Source organism: Cyphomyrmex costatus, unplaced genomic scaffold (genome assembly GCF_001594065.2).
Source record: "Cyphomyrmex costatus isolate MS0001 unplaced genomic scaffold, Ccosl1.0 scaffold508, whole genome shotgun sequence".
Lineage (NCBI taxonomy): Eukaryota > Metazoa > Arthropoda > Insecta > Hymenoptera > Formicidae > Cyphomyrmex > Cyphomyrmex costatus.
The window spans coordinates 21,537-40,568 of record NW_017279335.1 but is presented as its reverse complement, the minus strand read 5'-3'; the positions used below and the strand labels follow the sequence as shown (position 1 = coordinate 40,568).

General features: G+C 35.9%; 3 protein-coding genes across 4 annotated transcripts; 1 reads left to right on the top strand and 2 right to left on the bottom strand.

Moving 5' to 3' along the window:
- Positions 1-609: 609 nt before the first annotated feature.
- On the top strand, positions 610-3,522 carry LOC108778698 (uncharacterized). Its single transcript, XM_018545940.1, has 6 exons — positions 610-801; positions 1,964-2,173; positions 2,304-2,466; positions 2,536-2,723; positions 3,117-3,276; positions 3,356-3,522. Exons 1-6 carry the CDS (start codon positions 672-674, stop codon positions 3,417-3,419), a joined length of 915 nt encoding a protein of 304 aa, XP_018401442.1. The 5' UTR covers positions 610-671; the 3' UTR covers positions 3,420-3,522.
- A 170-nt stretch (positions 3,523-3,692) lies between these two features.
- On the bottom strand, positions 3,693-6,029 carry LOC108778703 (UPF0396 protein CG6066). Of its 2 annotated transcripts, none has more exons than XM_018545946.1 (4): positions 5,815-6,029; positions 4,911-5,001; positions 4,132-4,574; positions 3,693-3,942 (listed from the first exon to the last, which is right to left on the bottom strand). In XM_018545946.1, exons 1-4 carry the CDS (start codon positions 5,916-5,918, stop codon positions 3,765-3,767), a joined length of 816 nt encoding a protein of 271 aa, XP_018401448.1. In that variant the 5' UTR covers positions 5,919-6,029; the 3' UTR covers positions 3,693-3,764. The 2 variants fall into 2 exon arrangements, with proteins under 2 accessions (XP_018401448.1, XP_018401449.1); XM_018545947.1 differs by having other exon boundaries at positions 4,911-4,998.
- Positions 6,030-11,165: 5,136 nt separating this feature from the next.
- On the bottom strand, positions 11,166-18,823 carry LOC108778691 (uncharacterized). The gene is made up of 6 exons (XM_018545932.1): positions 18,800-18,823; positions 16,775-17,427; positions 15,061-16,144; positions 13,750-13,904; positions 12,414-13,553; positions 11,166-11,384 (listed from the first exon to the last, which is right to left on the bottom strand). Exons 1-6 carry the CDS (start codon positions 18,821-18,823, stop codon positions 11,285-11,287), a joined length of 3,156 nt encoding a protein of 1,051 aa, XP_018401434.1. The 3' UTR covers positions 11,166-11,284.
- Positions 18,824-19,032: the final 209 nt, after the last annotated feature.

The following is a 19,032-nucleotide window of genomic DNA, read 5'->3' as shown; positions in this document are numbered from 1 at the left end:
ATTATCCAATAGCAGCAATCGCTCACGGATCCGCTCCGCAACAGTTGCACAACAATGGGCGCATTTAGCGGACTACTAAACGCGAGCGTTGAAATCTTCATTAATTTGATACAGATTTTAATTATTTCAGTAATTTCAGCGATCTATTTCCATCAGGATTCAGGAGCGATATAAAAAAAGTGGATATTGTTGTGTAGTTTACATCCACTTCTTCAGAGGGCAGTAGTTTGCGGCAGCATTTTACGATTACAGAAAAAAGACCCTCACATCCTCTCTCAGGTCTCTCTCTGATAATTATAACGCTCACACGTTCATGGAATCGTTTCATCCTTGTTGTTTGTCAAATGTTGAACGAGAAAAAACGATGCTCGAAACGTTGCGAGCCTTAAGTGAAATGTAGCCATATATAATCTGCTAACATTCTATACAATGGACTTCTGTTGATGCTAAAAAAAGTTTTCAGTTTTGAAGTTTTGATCAAACGCATGTTGTTTCTAATTATGCGAGATACTTGTCAACTTTATTTTTCTTGCTTTTTCGGCCGTTATTAGCTATGTAGGTAGACGAGACACAAACAATAATACGTATCATAAACAGTTATGCATCACGGTGTCATATGTGTGTCATCACAATAGTAATCGCCTCTTAGCAACAAAAAGTTGACACTCATTATGTATAGATTTTCTCGGCGGCTGTGTCAAGCGTTCGCATCGTCGAGGTGTTCTCGCGGAAATCGGCACGTATCGAAGAGTTGTCAACAATTTTTAGAAATTACGGTTAATCGTCCGAGTACAGATAATCGTACGCATTAATTATATATTTTTTATATCTGATAAAAATGAGAAATTTAGAAAAATCACAATACTGATTTGTATAAGGGACTCTGCACTAATGGAAAAAATGTCAAATTAATTTTGGAAGTGTAACGTTTTGTAGATTATAGAATAACAATTTTTTTAGAATTTTGTATGAATTAGAACACTTCTGAAATTATGAAAAAGTGTGTACCTTTTATTTAGAATTTTTAATTTATAAATTCTAAAATATCCTAATATTTTTTAGAATTCTTATTCAGTTATTGAAAAAATATTTTGAACTTTTTTGAATTTTATAAGAATTTGATTTTAATTTTATAAGCATTCATTGGAAATTATAAAATGAAAAATCTTAATCTGAGAATATTTCAAAATTTACATAATCTGAAGAATTCTAAAAAAGATGTTTCCTCAACACTTTTGAAAAGTGCTCTAATTTGTAAAAAAATTTGAAGTTTTTAAAAAAGTTATAAAAATATTCTAAATTTTGAAATTTATATAAAGTATTAAGAAATTATGTAAAGAATTCTAAGAAAAATTTTCTATTGAATTATTATATAATTATCTATTAAATTATTAATTTTTTAGTAATTATTTTAATACTTTTATGCCTAGAAGATGAATCATTTGATATAAACAAATTAAATCGTTTTAAAACAAATTTAATTTTTATTTATGAAAATTATATAATTTTTTAAAACTATATGTTTTCTTTATATCACAATTTATATGTTTCATCATCTGTGCATAAAAGTATGAAGATGCAGTTACTAAAAAATAGTTTAATAAATAGTAGATAAAAATACTTTTCAGTTTTATTAGATTAAAAATAGCAACTTTTAAATGTACTACGATAAAAAGTGGTCATTTTTTATGGTTTTGCTTAACAACAAACTTTAATTTTAACAGCCAATCTATAAATCTATAAAATATCCTAGCCAATTTGACTGAAGCTAATATTTTTTGAATGCAGAATTTTTTTTAGAATTCTTTTTCCTTTTGTCTTTTATTTGCTTATTTCTTGTTTTGTTGAAAGTGAACGCTAAAATTCATTAATAAAATTTTAGATGAAAAATAGAACGTTTTCATGTTAAATATTTGAGATTTATTCTTATTAGTGTGTTTGTAACGTATGAATTTCTTTTCAGTGACACGGACCTTTTATTCTTCAAGCATACCTTATCGGGAAAAAGACATTGAAGCTCTAAGTGAAAACGGAATGGCGGAAGAACAATTTGTAGTTAAATATTTGGATTTACTGCAAGAACTGGAGAAGCCTGATGTTCTAGTCATTGATGTTAGAGAATCTGACGAGATAAACAAATCTGGCAAAATACCAGGAAGCATTAATATAAGAGGTAAAAATTTTTTGTTGTATATATAAATTTTGGAAAATTTAATGTTCATTTCTCAAACGTCATACATAGTAATAATATTAAATCATCATTAGAAGAATATATAATAGTAAGTATTTATACATTTTTTCAGTGGACGATGTTGTTAAAGAACTTGTAAACCTTACGGAGGAGGATTTTGAAGAAAGATATAAGATACCTAAACCGGCTAAAAACACAAAAATCATATTTAGTTGCTTATCTGGCAGAAGAGCCGAAATAGCGTATAAGAATATGATGGAACGAGGATACACACAGTATGACAATATCTTTTAGAATTATTAATGGGAATTTATTGTAATAGAGTTCTGTTTTTTGTTTTGCAGAGTATATTTTTATAGAGGAAGTTTCAAGGAGTGGATGGAAAAACAAAAGCCGGAAAGACAAGCTTTTATAATCAAATATGAACAGTTATTGGAAGACCAAAAGAATCCTGATGTTCTAATCGTCGATGTTAGAGAGTTTGAAGAGATAGACGAAACTGGAAAATTACCAGAAAGCATCAATATAAGAAGTAGGAATTTTTCGTTGGTTCCTAAATTTTGGAATTTTATTATTCATTTCTTAAACGCCATACAGTAATAGGTATAATTATATGTGCGTGAATAATATACAGGATGTTTGATAATTCTACCGATAACGCTTATGGGCAGATAGTGCAAACTAAATTAAAACAGTAAGTCCTCTACCATTTTACAATTTTCGCAATAGTTAGCAAGATATTAATTACTAAAAATCATTAAAAATCAATATTCGGTAATTAATACCTTGATAACTATTGCGAAAATTGTAAAATGGTAAGACTTTCCGTCTCAATTTAGTAAGTTCTACCAGCACGCGAATATTGTTGACAGAATTATTAAACACCCTGTATAACAATAAACAATTAAATATACATTTGTTTCAGCAAATGAAGTTGTTAATGAATTTGAACTTTCGGAGGATAAGTTTGAGGAAAAATACGGCAAACCGAAACCGACTAAAAACACGAAAATCATATTTAGTTGCCGCGCTGGCAGTAGATCTGAATATGTCCAAAAACAGATGCAGGAATTAGGATATAAACAGTATGACAATATCTTTCAAAATTATTAGTAGAGATTTATATTACCTATTTATAATAGAGCTCTACATTATGTTTCGCAGGGTATATAATTTTGAAGGAGGTTGGGAGGAATGGAAACAACAATTGGAAAAAAAAAGAAAATAAGAGGAAAAAGAGGAAAAATAAGTAAAAGAAGAACGTTAGTGGAACATAAAAGAGGAACTACTAATTAGAATATTTTCATTATTGCACTGATTTTATATATATAGCATTTTGAGATGCTCTATTGTTACAAATAATAAAAGATAGTTTTATTTGATGCAATATTATTGGATATTGTTTTTTGACTGCTGACAAAACTGTCCACGGATATTGAGAAAACAGATAATTATTTAAATATATACATATACTGATGTTTTTTATATACATTGTCTTACAAAAGCTTAAAATTACACAATACGTATATACACAAGATTCTGCGTCAATGTTTCATAGATCATGATAAAGTCTTCAATTCTTCTTCTCTTGTGCCATTTTCTTGTGATTAATCATCTCTCTAAACTGTCCTAATATAAGATTTTCCCTCTTCTGTCGTTCTTCTTTGCTGAACATTGCCAAGGCACGTTTCTCGTCGGCAGAATAAATCTGATTTTCCTTTCGAATACGAACGGCTTCCATGCGACGATGCCTTTAGAAAAAAGATTAAATTATTCAAATAAAGATAAAGAGTGTTTAACATCACTCTGACAAGCGCAGTAAATAAAAATATCGTATTTTATTTGTTGGTATTTGAGATCATCAAGACCTTCTGTTAGTAACAATTGGAACAGTGAGTTGAATATAATTTTATATATTTAATCAAAAACCACTACATTACCTGCTGCCACTCATGACGTAACCGACAGATTCGTACGCCGCAATCTCTTCTGATGTGAGTCCGATCTCACCTCTCCTGGGTATGCGTTTTCCTTCGGCGACATAAGCTGCCATTGCCGCACCCTCGCCTGGTAGCAGGGCCTTACCAAAATCCTTGGCTGAGAGAGTCACGTGTGGTTTCGGGGCGGGTCCAACCGTACTATCGTCTCCACTGTCATCTGAACTCGTGCTTCTCTTTGGTTTCGGCTTATCAGGAATGGTGCTTTTTTCTACCCAAACCTCCTCGTCACTGCTGTTGCTGCTATCACTATCGTCGGAGCTACTACTGTCCGTTTCTTTCTTTGCTTTCTTTTTCTTCTTCTCTCTCCTCGCTTCCCTCTTCGCCTTCTTTTCCCTCTTTTTCTCTTTCCTTGCTTTCTTCTCTTTTTTCAGTTTCTTGCTTTTCTAAATATTTAATATTATTATTAATATTTTTCACCACATACTGGCTATTGGCTGCTAAAAATTTTTGGTTAAATGAGTAATTTTAATAGTCTTAGATAAAGAATATTTAACAAAGATCTCTAATATACAAGTACTTAATATAATTTAGCATTAAAAATATTGTGTTCTTAACTTGTAACAAGAACATCAAAAATTTTATTAACTTATAAACAGAAAAATAGATTGACAAAAATTATCATAAAGTTATATGTTGGCTGAAAACTTTTGGCAGCCACTGTATTATTATTAATTGAATATCATTGTTTAATTAAATGTTGACTGTCATTAATCTAATACCTTCTTTTTAGCATCATGCCTCTTCCTCTTGCGATCCTTTGGTAAAATATTGTCCTTGTGTTTATTCAAATCTTCATCATTCTCTGAGCTACTATAAATAAAACAACAAAAACTGAAACCTCAATACTATGCCATATAAATATATAGTTTTTTCAATATGAACTGTTAATATTTATTTAAATTCTTAAAGCTCAATTTGGTAAGTTCATACATTAATCTTATATTACTCCCATGATTTTTTTTAACTTAATTATTTGTGAGAGATATTTCTGATATTCCAACATTGTATCTCATCTTTCATTGTTCTCTTTGAATTATGAATAAATTAAGATTTATATTTTATACATATTAATAAAAATTAATACAATTTCTTTTATAAATTGTAAAAAATTTGCACTAAATATTATAAAGAATATAAATAGCATTTTTTCCTGGATATTTCACGATAATTCATAATTAAATAAGTATAAAAGATTTGTTATGTACATTCTTTAAATAAAGATAAATTACATTTTTTAATTGTGAAATATTAGGGTATCCTACAAATATTTGTTATATTCTATATACATCCTTTAGATAAAGATAAATACATTTTTTTAATTGTGAAACAATTTGCGCTAAATATAGTCTGAAAAAAATGGCATTTATAAAATTAGCAAATTTATAAGGCTGGGATACTCTGGACATTCAGCGCGAACAATGAATGAATAATATCGTAAAAGAATCAATCCTAACCTCACAAGATACAAATTACAGGTGATCGTTCTCAAAGTTAATTCCTTTTCGGCGAATGCCGTCACCAAGATCGACGACCCGAGTAAATACAGCAACAAATCAAGCCACAAATACGTCGTCAAAGTTCTATATGTTCTATTTATCAGAGGTGACTACCGTGTCTACGTACTATTCGATTTGCGTTGGGGATCTGCTCCAAGCCTCAGGAACTCCGCGTAATCCTATCAACTCTCTTTCGCGTCTTCGCGCGTCCATCATCTTCTCATTCATCATCTTGTAAAATATAAACTAAAATTTATTTACTTTATACCTTACGTTAACGACGCGTCTATTAACAAATGACGGTTACAGATAAGGTTAGGTTCACTCTGCAATTTCACGTCGCATCTCGTATGTATGGTAATGACGTGAATTGCAGAGAATCTCTCCGTTTCTCTTTCTCATTTCTCCCATGTTCTTTTCGAGGTACTTTTATATTTTTCTTATTTTTTTTTATAAACTATGTGTCTTATAATCCTCCTTCTTTTTATATTCATTTAAATATTCATGGTTTACACGGTACGAAATATTATTCATATAAATTGTTTGAAATATTTCAAAAATATTTTATAAATATTTGTTAAACATTTTAAAAGGTTTTTTAAAGTTATATTTCACAGAAATGTTTAAGAAAAATGTATACTATACAAATATTATAAGAAAAGAAATATGTATATTTTAAAACTCTTTTGATTTTTGCTGGACATATATTTTATACATTTTGAAGAATTTTATGAAAAATCTCTGAAATATATATATTTCAAATCCTGCAATTTAAATATTTTATAAGGACTTACAATAGGAATGTCATCGTTATTTGATAATATCGAATATTCCATATTTTTTGTTATTCGATATAAAAATATCGAATAAAAAATTAAGAATAAAATATATCGATTAGATATTTTGTAACTATTCATATTCACTCTCGTACCGCAATTAGAAAATCTTTTAAGATTCTTAAAGCTGAAACTTAAATTTGCTTTATCGCGAATGGTATAATCGTTAATTTTTTAAATATATAATATACAATTTTGAGATAATAAAATACCGCACAACTTTTTCTCACTAACTTAATTAATATTTTTCGAAGACATTTGCTTTGAGCTTTACTTGAAACTAAAGTAGAAAGGTATAATAAATACTCATAAATAATAGTACTAATACGATGATGTTTCCTACAAGACAAGAGCTGTCGCTTTTATTGAAATTGGTGTGTATACACGAGGGGCACAGTGCTTTTACGTGGTTTCGTATAATACCGCAGCACACTGCGATTTTCAAATAATGAGCGAGTTTGAGCGCGTCTTAATTCACATTTCGAGACGCTTAAGACGCTTTCGCTAAATGATCTCTTTACTGGTCCGGTGCATATAATTCTCTTTCTCTCCTCCTCTTTTTCTCCATCTCTTTTCTTTCTATCGTCTACCTTAATTAACTATATATGCATATGTACACTTGCGTAATAAAATTCTAGCGAATTTTGCAGGCATGTGGTGACAGTAAGTCTGCCTTGGTGAAAAAATTCTCATATCTTATATTTTAAAAAATTTGCATATTTTGAATTTCTAAAAATTAAAAAAAAAGTACTTTAAATTTCTTCAGATTTTGTAAGTTTTCGTCGAAAATTAATAGAATGAATAAATACTTAAAATACTTAAAAAAAAGAATTTTTTTAAAAGGTCATAAAATTATACATTTGCAAAAAAAATCTGAAATTTTGAAATATTGTGTAAAGAATTATCAGAAAATTTTTCACCAGGGATATTCTTTGTAGCTGAGTCACGTTACATTTTTTTCACTTAAAATAATATGTAATTAAATGATAAAAATGAAAAAGGAAGAATAGAAGCCTATATATCAGATCTTCTATTTTTAGTTATCGAATTTAAAGGTTTTTTAAGCTTAAAAATTTTCAAAAGATGTTTCCACAACTTTGGACCTGGAGTATAAACAATAATAAGAAAGGCTCTTTGTAGCTGAGCTATACTATATTTTCTCTTCTTCACTTAAAATAGAATATTTTCTTCTTTACTTAAAATAGAATAGATATATAATAAAATGTTAAGAATAGAAAGAGGAAGGATATTAGCACATACCTTCTATTCATATCGATACATACAAAAGATTTAGCTATAAAGAACAAACCTGAGTCTGCCTTTTGTAGTCACGTTATTATATATGTATATCTTTTGCATTTAAAAGGGCACGTGACTGAACATTGAAGAGAAAAAGAGATAAGATAACAAGTATTAAATGTTCAGCTACAAAGAACGAGCCTTCCGTTTTGTAATGCTATGAAAACATGAAGATAGCCAAGGGCGAAAGCGCAATATGAGCACTTTGACCGACAAAATATCCAATATATATTCCGTTAAAAATGCAACGATATTAACATCGTCTATTTCATCGGTCAATATGTTAACATTTTGTTTTTACCATTAAACAGCTACATACACAGTAGTCTTCAGTTTATATCAGTGTCGAATAGTACAAAGGATCGAATTCGCCGTTAATTATGCATTCAGAGAATGCAAATTGGGGACTCAAATCTTATTAATCAGATATCTTTGATTTTAGTCCGTTCAGCCTGATTAATGGAACTACAATCTCCAGTCTCCTCTTAATGAATACGCAATCTGACGCGGTTTTACCGAAGCGCCCCGGAAAAACTCGTTCATTTAATAGAGCGACTTCAAGTCATTGTATCGTGTTCCGATTAACTTGAATGGCAATGTTTAAACAATTCTTCATTTCATAAAAACAATCGTATTTCTCAAATTTTTTTTATATTTTATGGAGATTTCCCATTTTAATGGAGTAATATCTCGTAACGTGGAAAAATGTTAATTTTTAAAAATAATGGAATTATTAATTTATAATTTAATAAATGGAATTATGAATTTTTTAAGTTAATATGCTTATTGATTTATAAATACGATTTTATAAAATCAAGAACAGAATTGCCAATTTATAATTTTGTAAATAGAATTATCAATTTTCAGCATTTATGGAAGGAGAGATTGGGAGCAATGAATTATACAGTCAGAAATTTCCCTTTAAGCAATTCTACCGGTTGAATTACTCGTCAATCAAGTTAATCGAATTTCGATCGAAGCCGTCCTTAAAGAGACCAGTCAGGGCCGTCTCGTATGTACGCATATGTAACACGTTACACTCCATTATGTATATCGCTATGTATACATAGTATAAAATTAACATTATAGAAGATATTCAGAATCCCTTGGCAAGCTTCCACAACGTCGAAAACCGCTCGCGATTCCTGCGACAAACGATTGCGAGAAGATATAGATAATATATTGTAAAAAGTAAGTGGCGGTAAACGCAGGCGACGCAAGGAACACGTCCCCTTCGACGGGAAGCTGCTCTGGAAGCTTGTCAATAAAGCTTTGAAACATCCTATGTAATATATATACATGCATACGCATATCGGAAATTATTATGTACATGGTTCATTGAGAAACTACTTGGGGAAAAATCGGAGCAAAAGTCGAAATGGTCGAGCGGATCGAGCCACAGAAATTCACTTTTCTCTTCCGATATCGTAATACAATATATCTCTATAGTACCTGTATCGTAATAATATTTTGTTATTCCAGAATTCTGGCAGAGCAAAGAGTATTAAATTTGATCGCGTGAGCCGTTGTTCACTCATCTCTTTAGAATATTGCTTCTGAATATGACATTGCAGTGCAAATGCGACTTCAGACTTTCCTCCTGTGTCCATCCTCCTCTCTTACAGTCTATATTATACAAACTTTGTTCGCGTGTATGATAAATAAATAAATAAATGTGTTCATTTAAACAGCGGCTGATGCACTTAAATGCGACGGAGCTATGAACGCAGATCGTTAATTTAAATGCTGAATAACAATCATTAACGTTAATATTTCGTGATAAAATATAAAAATAATGTATATATATTTTTGTAGGAATATGTAAAAATAATATACTTTGGAAGATACGGAGATGAAATGAAATGTGTATATGAGATATCTGGAGCTGTCTGGAGCTTGATCGAGAGATGCAAGATCTTAATACAATTTCCATCGACATCAGAACAATCACGTGCGAAAAAGGCAGTATATAATTTGTTCAAGTTCCGCCGCGAGTTTTACGTGGCGAAGCGTTCATTTTATACATGTACTATTCTACAAACCCTGCCCTGTTATTTTCATTAGTAGCTACACACTTTATACTTCAACATCGTTCAATTAATCTCGTTATTCATATAATTCTGAAATATATGTGATCTTATTCGTAAACTTTTGTTCTCGGTATATATATATATATATATATCTCTATCTTTTGTTAGAATAACTCACGAGAGATACGCAACTCGTCCTTTCTCTCTCTCTCTCTCTCTTTTTTTCTTTATCTTCTAGTTTCTAAAATAATTATCACTATATGTGTGGGAACGCCCGAGTTAGTGGTATCGTCAGGTAATATTAGCGTTTGAAAGGTAGATTTTACCCGAATGCCGCATAGCTTTACGGGATTTACTTTCTGTCCGTCGAAACATGCTTAAAATTACACCTAAGGCCCATTTCTACCACTGTAGATTAACTTTAATCTCGATTTAACTCGATTTAACAAAACTGTCAATACCATAATGTTAATTATAATTTTTCAATCAGCAATAAACTATTAATGTTACATAACATATATAACAATTATGTAACAAAAAGTTATATATATTATTGAATGAAAAATTATAATTGATAGTTATGTTACTATTAACTGATGTTTACTGGGAATTTAGCTTTTATCTTTTTTTAATTCTTAGAACTAGAAGGAAATAAAAAAGTAAGTTATATAAACTGAGATTAAAGTAGGCTACAGATTTCTGGTAGAACTGAGCATAAGTTGAAAGATTCGCTCACGCACGTGCGTGTATGTGTTTTTATGTGTTGTGTACATAGAGGTAACACAGCGCATAATTTTAATTAAATACATATATGCCCATTTCTATCAATGTAGAATAACTTTAATCTTGGTTCAACTTACTTTTCATCTTTTTCTAATGCCCTTTCCTACTAATGTAAGTTAATTTTAATCTCGATTCAACTTACACTCTTCATTCTTTTTTAATTTTTAAAACTAGAAAAAGATGAAGAATTAGTTAAATCAAGATGAAAATTAAACTATCTTGGTAGAAATGGACGTAATTCTTAGAACTTTTAAAAAAGATGAAGAGTTAATTGAACCGAGATTAAAATTAAACTACGTTATTGGAATTGGGCTATAGAGGACTATCACAAATAAGTATATCACTATCTCGCGAACAGAAGACATTCGATGAATAGATTCTTTTTCAACTTGACTCGAGTCCACGCAAGCTGACACGAGGACGAATACGAGATCGTGTCCTCGGAGGAGGAAAAACGAACGAGGGAAGGAAGCAGCATGTGGTGAAGTTCCGAGGAACCTGGCCACCCGTTGCATGATTATATATGGCACTATGGGGGAGGATTTATTGAATAGAATTAGTCATTGGACGGTGAAGCACAGAATTAGCATCGCTAGACAGTCGTTTCCCGGTCCACGTGAATGTATTCCACGAAACCGGGCGGCTGTTGTCAGGATGCCGCTCCCAGAAGCGTCTCCTCGGTTGGTGCACGTCGCGGCTTCTTGCTCTTCGGCCCCTTGTAGTGAAGTCTCTTTGTGCGAGTTTTGGATCTAGAAGAGACAAGACGTAAGATGAAGGGGAGCGTGTTCTATATTTGATTGGCGTATAAATATGTTGCATTTCCGTAATTATATTCACCCTATATTAAAATTTGACTGCTTTCATATTTTCAACGTTATATAAAATTCAGGATGTTGTACCTAACAATATGCAATAACATCTTTTTTTGGAAAGTAATTATGTTTTCTTTACAGCAATCACTCTGTATGTAAAATTATTAAAATAGTTAAATGCGTGTGAATAGAGATATTTCATATTTCATGTCAAAAGTATCAGAAAAAGATTTAAAATATATCGTAAATTATTGATTTTTTTATTATTTCTACCTTGATACTTTTATATGCGGAATGAGAGAAATCATATTATCTAAAAAAAAATCATAATTCTATTTAACAGCGAGTTTTTTTAAATGGCCATTTAATGAAATTAAATAGCCATTTATAAAAAAATGGCAATTATTTTTATATGACGGTAAAAATTGATTTTTTCGAAAGTTAATTTTATCTTTTATCTGAACATATTTCTAATTCATCCTTATGCTGCAAAGATAAATATTATATAAAAAGTAAATAAGTTAAGTAATAATTTTGTTACAGTTTCTAGAATTCAAAAATTTGGAAAAACTGGAAAAGGATTAAAACTTAATAATAAGTCTAGCAGCTATAAGATAAACTTAGTGTCCCAATCAACGAAGAGTACAATAGAGAACAGTAATAATCTTTACATCGCTAAGTAGTGAGGATTCATTTGCTTTACACTTACTCTGCAATTACTACTTAAAAGTTTAATAAGCCTAGCAGCTTATAAAGATGAGCACAGCCTTTTAGTTTCAATCAGCGAAAAGTACAATGAAGAACAGTAATAATCTTTACATCGCTCGTAATGAAGATTTATTTACATTAACTCTATTCTGCAGCTATTACGTAATAACTGATAACTTTATCATTCATTATTGATAATGACATCTAATAGGATCTAAAGGATTAACATTTTTCCTTACTTTTTAGATTTCGAGTTACCTGCTAATAAGAATAGTGAATAGGCACGCGAAGGCAGTGACAATTCCACCGACGCCGGTGACGACAAGCCATATGGTAGGCGGGAGCAGTCCGAGCAACCGCGCGCCGTTCCCGCAGTTGGCCTCGTCGTGACCGGATGGGCAGTGCGCGTGGCCGTCGCACCAGAGACTGGCGGCGATGCACGCACCCAGTTCGGGGCATTTGTGCGGGCAGTCGCCGATGTACGACGGCATGCCGTTCGTTTCGTTCTCAATCACTCCGCCGGCGATTCTCTCCGGGAGACGCAGCTGCCGGCGTAGCGCCGCGCGACTCTTGGAGATCTCCAGCCAGGAGGCGGCCGCCTGACCGGATTCCCGCGCCACGAAGTCCAACAACAATGCGGGTGGCCTGGGTGGACCCGGCCACTTACCCTCCTCTGTCGGGCCTAACCATTCCTGTGAGAATACGTGCACGGTGAATTCGCGGGCGCCCGGTTCCGCTGGGCACACCACCTTCAGCAACTTCGGCGGCCAACCAGAATAGAGAAGGATGCGATTGGTGGTCGGGCACTTGACCTGATCGCCGCTGACGCCACTGCTGGTACCGCTAACACCACCAGATATCTCGGGACCGGCGAGTGGCGGTGGTTCCAACGGCAGAAACCAGCCCCAGGTCAGGACGAAGAGTGACCTGTTCTCGTGCGCCTCCACCAACCACGGAAGACCTTCGCAATAGATATCTGGTCTCGACAGCGGAGGATTGACGAATCTCAGTTCACCACCCTCGCCGCGGATACGTTGCTTCCGTGGACATTCTGGCACACGGATGAGCTCAAAGCTGGCGTAGAAAAAGAGTGTTTCAAAATCTTCGTGGGGCGCTTGCTGATCCACCAAGAAAGTTATCTCTAGCGCACGACCGGAGGTGATGTATGTAAGTGGCAAGTGTGACGTATTGTCGCATAGACACGCTCGGGGTAGCTTCACATCCCGCCATGGCGCTTCGTAAATGACCAGACGCGCTTCCCTGGATCCCACTTCCTGAACGCAGCGTGGTTTACCAGTGTGTGGGTCTGAATCGCTTGTGCACATGGTGGACTCGCCCAGACTAACGTTGTGCAGCGTCAAACGAACTCGCTCTCCACTCCCAGCTTCCACACGATACCTGCATAGACGAGAGACATGGTAATTAAAGTCAATACATATTCATGATTCTCAGTCAAATGAATTTAGATTGAACAGATGAGAAAGAAAGCTACTATGGCGCTAGAATCTTGGATTTGTGTTTGTTTAGAAATGGTTTGTTTTTCTAGTGATTGCCAGTTGATTGCTACTTGCGAAAAATTTAATCCCGTCTTTACCTGCAATCCAACTTGCTGGCACCACCCCGGCCGAATAGACGTACGTCACGCGGCGACATTACCTCGCCGACGTGCACTTTGCGCCATATTCGACTGCAGATCCCATCGCCCCAAGGCTCGCCGGTCTGAACGGTGGAAACGAATTCGTATCGTGCCTGGAAGGAGAAAAGGAATTAGCAAACTATATGAATCCAGTATATTGACTTCACTCTTATTAATGTACTTTGATAAACAGAGTTTTATTTAAATTTCCAACCTGGTGGAAATTTTTCTCAGAATTATTACACGAATTGGAATACTTCTCAAAAATACTAAGAAAGTCTACATTATCTTAATAATCGATACTGATTCAAATTGATGTTATATCAATGTTACAATTTTGCTTCAATTAACTATTATGTAATACCATGTGTGTGTGTGTGTGTTACATTTAATGGAATGGGAATTCTGGAAACTTTTTAATATATGAATTCTAAAATATTTTAAGATTTCTAATATTTCTCGTCTTAAATTTTTTTAGATTTTATAAGATATTATCAGAAATTATAGAATGAGAAATCATAATTAGAAAATGTTGTATTTCAGGATTCACAAATATTAAGAATTCTAGGAAAAATATACACTTTTTTGACACTTCTAAAAAGCGTTCCAATTTGTATAAAACAAAAACCTAAGAAAATTTATAAAATGTTATAAAATTGTTCAGAAAGTTTAAACAATTTATTTATACATAAAAATTCTGAAAACATATAAAAAATTTTGAGAACAATTTTCACAAGAAAAGGCTACAGAGATAAAACAATATACAATTAAATCGAGCTATCTAATTAAACCAAAGATAATGGTTATGCTTGCATCGTGCATTTAGGCTACGATCTGCGATGCCCCAATTTGACCATCAATTATTTAGGCCTGTTGCTGTAAACATTTAGTAACCTGACCTGGCTGTCTTGGCTATAGGCTCGTTTCTTGGTGACCTGACCTAAAATAGGCCACTTGTTCGATATAAACGCGCATTACTTGACCTAATTTTCTCGCGAGGTAATGGCACAACAATTAAAGGCGAATACGATATCAACCCTTAGGGATCTATTAGATCCAGTTTTATAACTCATGGTTAATTCTTAATCGAGGTTTAACTTATCTTTTTCTAAATCTAGAATTAGAAATAAGTTGAACTTTAATTAAGAGTTAACCGTGAGTTGTAAAATCGGATCTTAGTGACTAGAATACAGGTCGCGTATAGATCTCTTGATGTAAACGTAGCTAATGGGAAGCCTTCAAATATTCCAGATAAATGAGTATACTCACGTGGAAGTTAATCGGATGAAGAGCGGTACCCAGAACAGTTTCCATGCGCAGCGTTAGACTCGGAGCGGTCGTTAGATAGCTCTCCTCCTCGGTGCACGGCCTGGTGCTCCTGGTGACATTACGAAGAGCCGCATGAGCGCACAATTTGGGCGTGTCATCGCACAGTGTGGCCATCGGCTGACCCGTATTCGGCGCGCCATCCCAGAAGATGAGTTTAACCGCGCACACCGACGCCGCGGAGATGTCCGGGGTCAACTGTCCGACGCTGGCGTTGTTGTTTTCGCCATTACCAGTGAGATCACGCTGAGAATACGACGAGAAGTATATCCACACACGGTCGCCGATGGCACCCTTGATGTTCCACGTGCAGCTGGAGCCGGGAGGTAACGCGTGCAAAGGTGCGCGGATCGTACCGCTACGTTTACTGCCGACGCCGGTGCCATTTACGAAGAAGTGGCAGCCTTGCGGACCCTTGGCATAATCCAGACCGTCCGAGTCGACGTAGATCACACGTAGCTCGAGCTCGAGACGCAGGGACGACGCGCCCAGTGGTATCGCGACCGGCGAGCTGCGGAACTCCACCTGCATGGCGGGTCCACGTGCGGTCACCTGTGGCAGTGGACCGCCGCAATACACCAAGAGGACCGGGTCTTCCGTGCGTGCACCGTCGCGGAAGATTAGACGGTCCCGATCCGGCGAACAGTCCTGCCAGACACTGAGGCTGGTGTTAACAGTGGCACTGAGACCAACTGGACCGGTAGGCGTGCTCTTGACGGATATCATGGCATGCTTGCATGTAGGTACCTCCTTCTGGCGCACGGTGATCAGGCAACTCGCGTTGCGTGGATACTCGCCAGGATAGTTTGGACTCTGCAGCCGACATTGCTTCAGGTGACACTCGTAGAAGTTACGGGAGCAGTAAGTGCCCGGTACCGGGGAACCCCGCTCGATTGGCAGTTCTGGTTTGCCCAGTCGGGCGACCGCTTCATTACGCGCGACGAAGCGGTAACGGAGACGAAACTCAAAAGGCACCGCGGACGGTGCGTGGAACAGCCGTATAGAGGCAGTGACAGTACTGGTTTCACTAAATCAAACAACAATTAAACAGTAATCAAATAATTAATCATTAATGATATGCGTTATTAATGATAATTACTAATGATTAACTCGAAATATATCATATATATCATTTCACAGATCGGATATGACAAGTAAATATATATGAAATGTTTGATATTTATATTCTTAAACATTTTAAATATTCCATATACTCCGGAATAATAGAAGAATGTTTACAGAATATGTTACTGAAAGGTTTAGAATATTGATAATTAACGATTATCAATAAAAAATTCTTTAAATTTACAGAACCGAGTGATCTGCAATATCTTATCGAGATATTTCTACATTTTCTTGTAAAATTTGTAAGAAATTTACTAGAAATAGGCATCAGGCCTCAATTCGAATTCCGGAGCGCCCTGATATTTTTTTTAGTGCTGTCGCTTATTTCTTACATTATCTTTTAGGCCCAGTTTCGCAATTCACGGCTCTTAAGATTTAACTCATTTCTCATCTCATTCCAATTCTAGAAAATTAAAAAAAGAGATACAGAATAAGTTAAACTTCGATTAAGAGTTAACCGTGAATTGCGAAACTGAGCCTTAATCAGAGGGTCCAGGAGAAAACTGAAGAGTGAGCTTAAGAAAGAGGATACCTGTAGTAGGACGCACGACCCTCGCTGACGCCGCACCACGAGCCGCCAGTGAAGTGTCTACCGAGTTCAGCGAGCTGAAGTGAACCCTCGGGGCAGCTGGTGAAGTAGTTATCAGCGTTCGCGTCGACACGACCAACGCTGAACGCGTCCCACAGCAGTTGGACCAGTTCACCGTAGCCCTGGCCGGCCGCGGTGAACGTCAGATGACAGAGGAACGGCAGACGTTCCTCGGCTGGCCTGGGCAGGTCCAACTTGTACGTGTGGCCCTCGCGGCCGTGGTACGTGCGATTGCACGGTGTGCACATCGTCGGCTCATCGCTGCCATCACCGCAGTCATCCTCGCCGTTGCAGTAAGCGTCAATCGGGACACAGTGGCCGTCTCGGCACGTCAACTCGGCTAACCCACAAGTGCCACCACCAATGCCGCTGCCGATGATGCTGACACCACCACCGCTGCTGCCGCTGCCACCGCTACCGCTACCGCTACCGCCCGCGCCGCTTGTACCACCCCCGACGCCGCCGCCGCTCGACGCGTCAGCGATCAGCAGCAGCAGCAACAGCGAGACGATACCGATACGATGCGATGATCGGAAATGCTGTTGCCTGTTATTGTTGTTGTTGTTGCCGGATCCTCCTCCGGCATCAGCTATCTCCTGTCAGCGAGAAACATAAATGTCTCTGAGGTTTTATCTATTTTTATATAATTTTATATTTAATATATTTGAAAAGAACAATTTTGCAAAAATATTAAAAAATGTAATTAGTATATATATCTAAAAATTTAACTAGATACAGGTCTGAAAATCAGTTTGTTTGGACTATTAAAATAATTGTGCACACAGATGCTTTAACTGGTTGCTAGAATGTCAAAATTATTTAAAATGTTACTATCAATGTTTAAGCATTCCACATAATTATTTTGGCCCAAAATTATTTTCAGATCTGTATTTAGCTAAATTAGTTCTTTTTGTGTATTTTAATAATAGAAAAAATGATTTTACTAAAACATCTAAAAATTTAATTAGATACAGATCTGAAAATAATTTCGTTTAGACTATTAAAATAATTACGTAGAACATTTAAATTGGTTGCTAGAATATTAAAATCGTTTGCAATATTATTAATGTTCAATTCTACATAATTACTTTGGTCCATCAAAATTATGTTCATCCAGCTAAATTTTTTAATATTTTAGCAAAACTATTTTTTTTTCCGTGTATCTAATAATATTAAGTAATTATTTATAATTTATTGAATTTAAAAAAATGATAATCACGCGGAATTTGGAGAACTGTCTAATTGTAATTTCAATAACTTTCTCTAAAACGATTCTTAATAATATAACATGTACAGGGGAAAACTACGAGTGTCCGCGGATTACGAGCTAATCGTATTAGCGTTAGCCCGCGTCTGAAGCGGGTCGGAGATTTAAATCGATCGGCTGGACATAAGATGTGTATCGAGACGCCGCGTCGTAAACACCTGTTTTGACGAGCGTCCTGAACATCCACGCACACGATCGCGCTAATTCGAATCCACTCAACATTACGTTCATCATAATATCTATACATATATAAACTATTGAGATACTATTTTATCAACGACAGGGTGGGCCAAATTAGACGGACCCGTCGATTTTTACCATAATAATTCGCCAGCGAAACGAGCATATCACAATGACAATTCCAACGTTGCGATTCGGATGTTGGCTTCAGATGAAGACAGCATGACTGGCTCAAGACGACGAGATGAACAGGAGTGACAGAGAAGAGAAGAGGACTAAAGTTACGAATCGCAATCGGCAGTGATCGTCGGCACCGAGAACGGCATCCTCGTGGGCTCGATTGTGAACGACGACGACCACGGTACAGCCTTCCGAAGAAGAGAGTGTGACGGAGGGAACCCCGCCTACGCGCCACCGCCGCCGCCGTCGTCGTCGTTGCCGCACTCACGAGGAGCACCGCTACCCGCTACTCGCTGTGCACGCCCCGAAGGTCGATGCGCAACTGCACGCTACCCATATACCATCCCCAGAGGGAAGCCAGCCATGTCGCGCGCCGCCGCTGCAGGCCATGTACACCGGGGCAGGGGTGAACAGAACGGGGGCTGAGCTCTCTATGCTGGCGGAGAGAGAGCTGGTGCCTTGCCTGCCTGGCCACTAGGCGCCTCAATGCATCGATCGGCTTCTCGCTCTCTCGCTCGTCGGCCCATCCTCACTCCTTTTCTCTCTCTCTCTCTCTCTCTCTCTCTCTCTCTCT

Bases quoted from the DNA above. Each gene is read 5' to 3' on its own strand.
- LOC108778698 (XM_018545940.1), top strand. From the start codon at position 672: ATGTATAGATTTTCTCGGCGGCTGTGTCAAGCGTTCGCATCGTCGAGG. The intron at 2,724-3,116 runs GTAGGAATTTTT...CATTTGTTTCAG, and splicing joins AGAAAGCATCAATATAAGAA to CAAATGAAGTTGTTAATGAA. The intron at 3,277-3,355 runs GTATGACAATAT...TATGTTTCGCAG, and splicing joins CAGGAATTAGGATATAAACA to GGTATATAATTTTGAAGGAG.
- LOC108778703 (XM_018545946.1), bottom strand. From the start codon at position 5,918: ATGATGAATGAGAAGATGATGGACGCGCGAAGACGCGAAAGAGAGTTG. The intron at 4,575-4,910 runs GTATTAGATTAA...TTAAATATTTAG, and splicing joins GGCATGATGCTAAAAAGAAG to AAAAGCAAGAAACTGAAAAA. The intron at 3,943-4,131 runs GTAATGTAGTGG...TTTTTTCTAAAG, and splicing joins TACGTCATGAGTGGCAGCAG to GCATCGTCGCATGGAAGCCG.
- LOC108778691 (XM_018545932.1), bottom strand. From the start codon at position 18,823: ATGGCTGGCTTCCCTCTGGGGATG. The intron at 17,428-18,799 runs GTATATGGGTAG...TCTCGCTGACAG, and splicing joins CTGGCTTCCCTCTGGGGATG to GAGATAGCTGATGCCGGAGG. The intron at 13,554-13,749 runs GTAAAGACGGGA...TCGTCTATGCAG, and splicing joins GCCAGCAAGTTGGATTGCAG to GTATCGTGTGGAAGCTGGGA.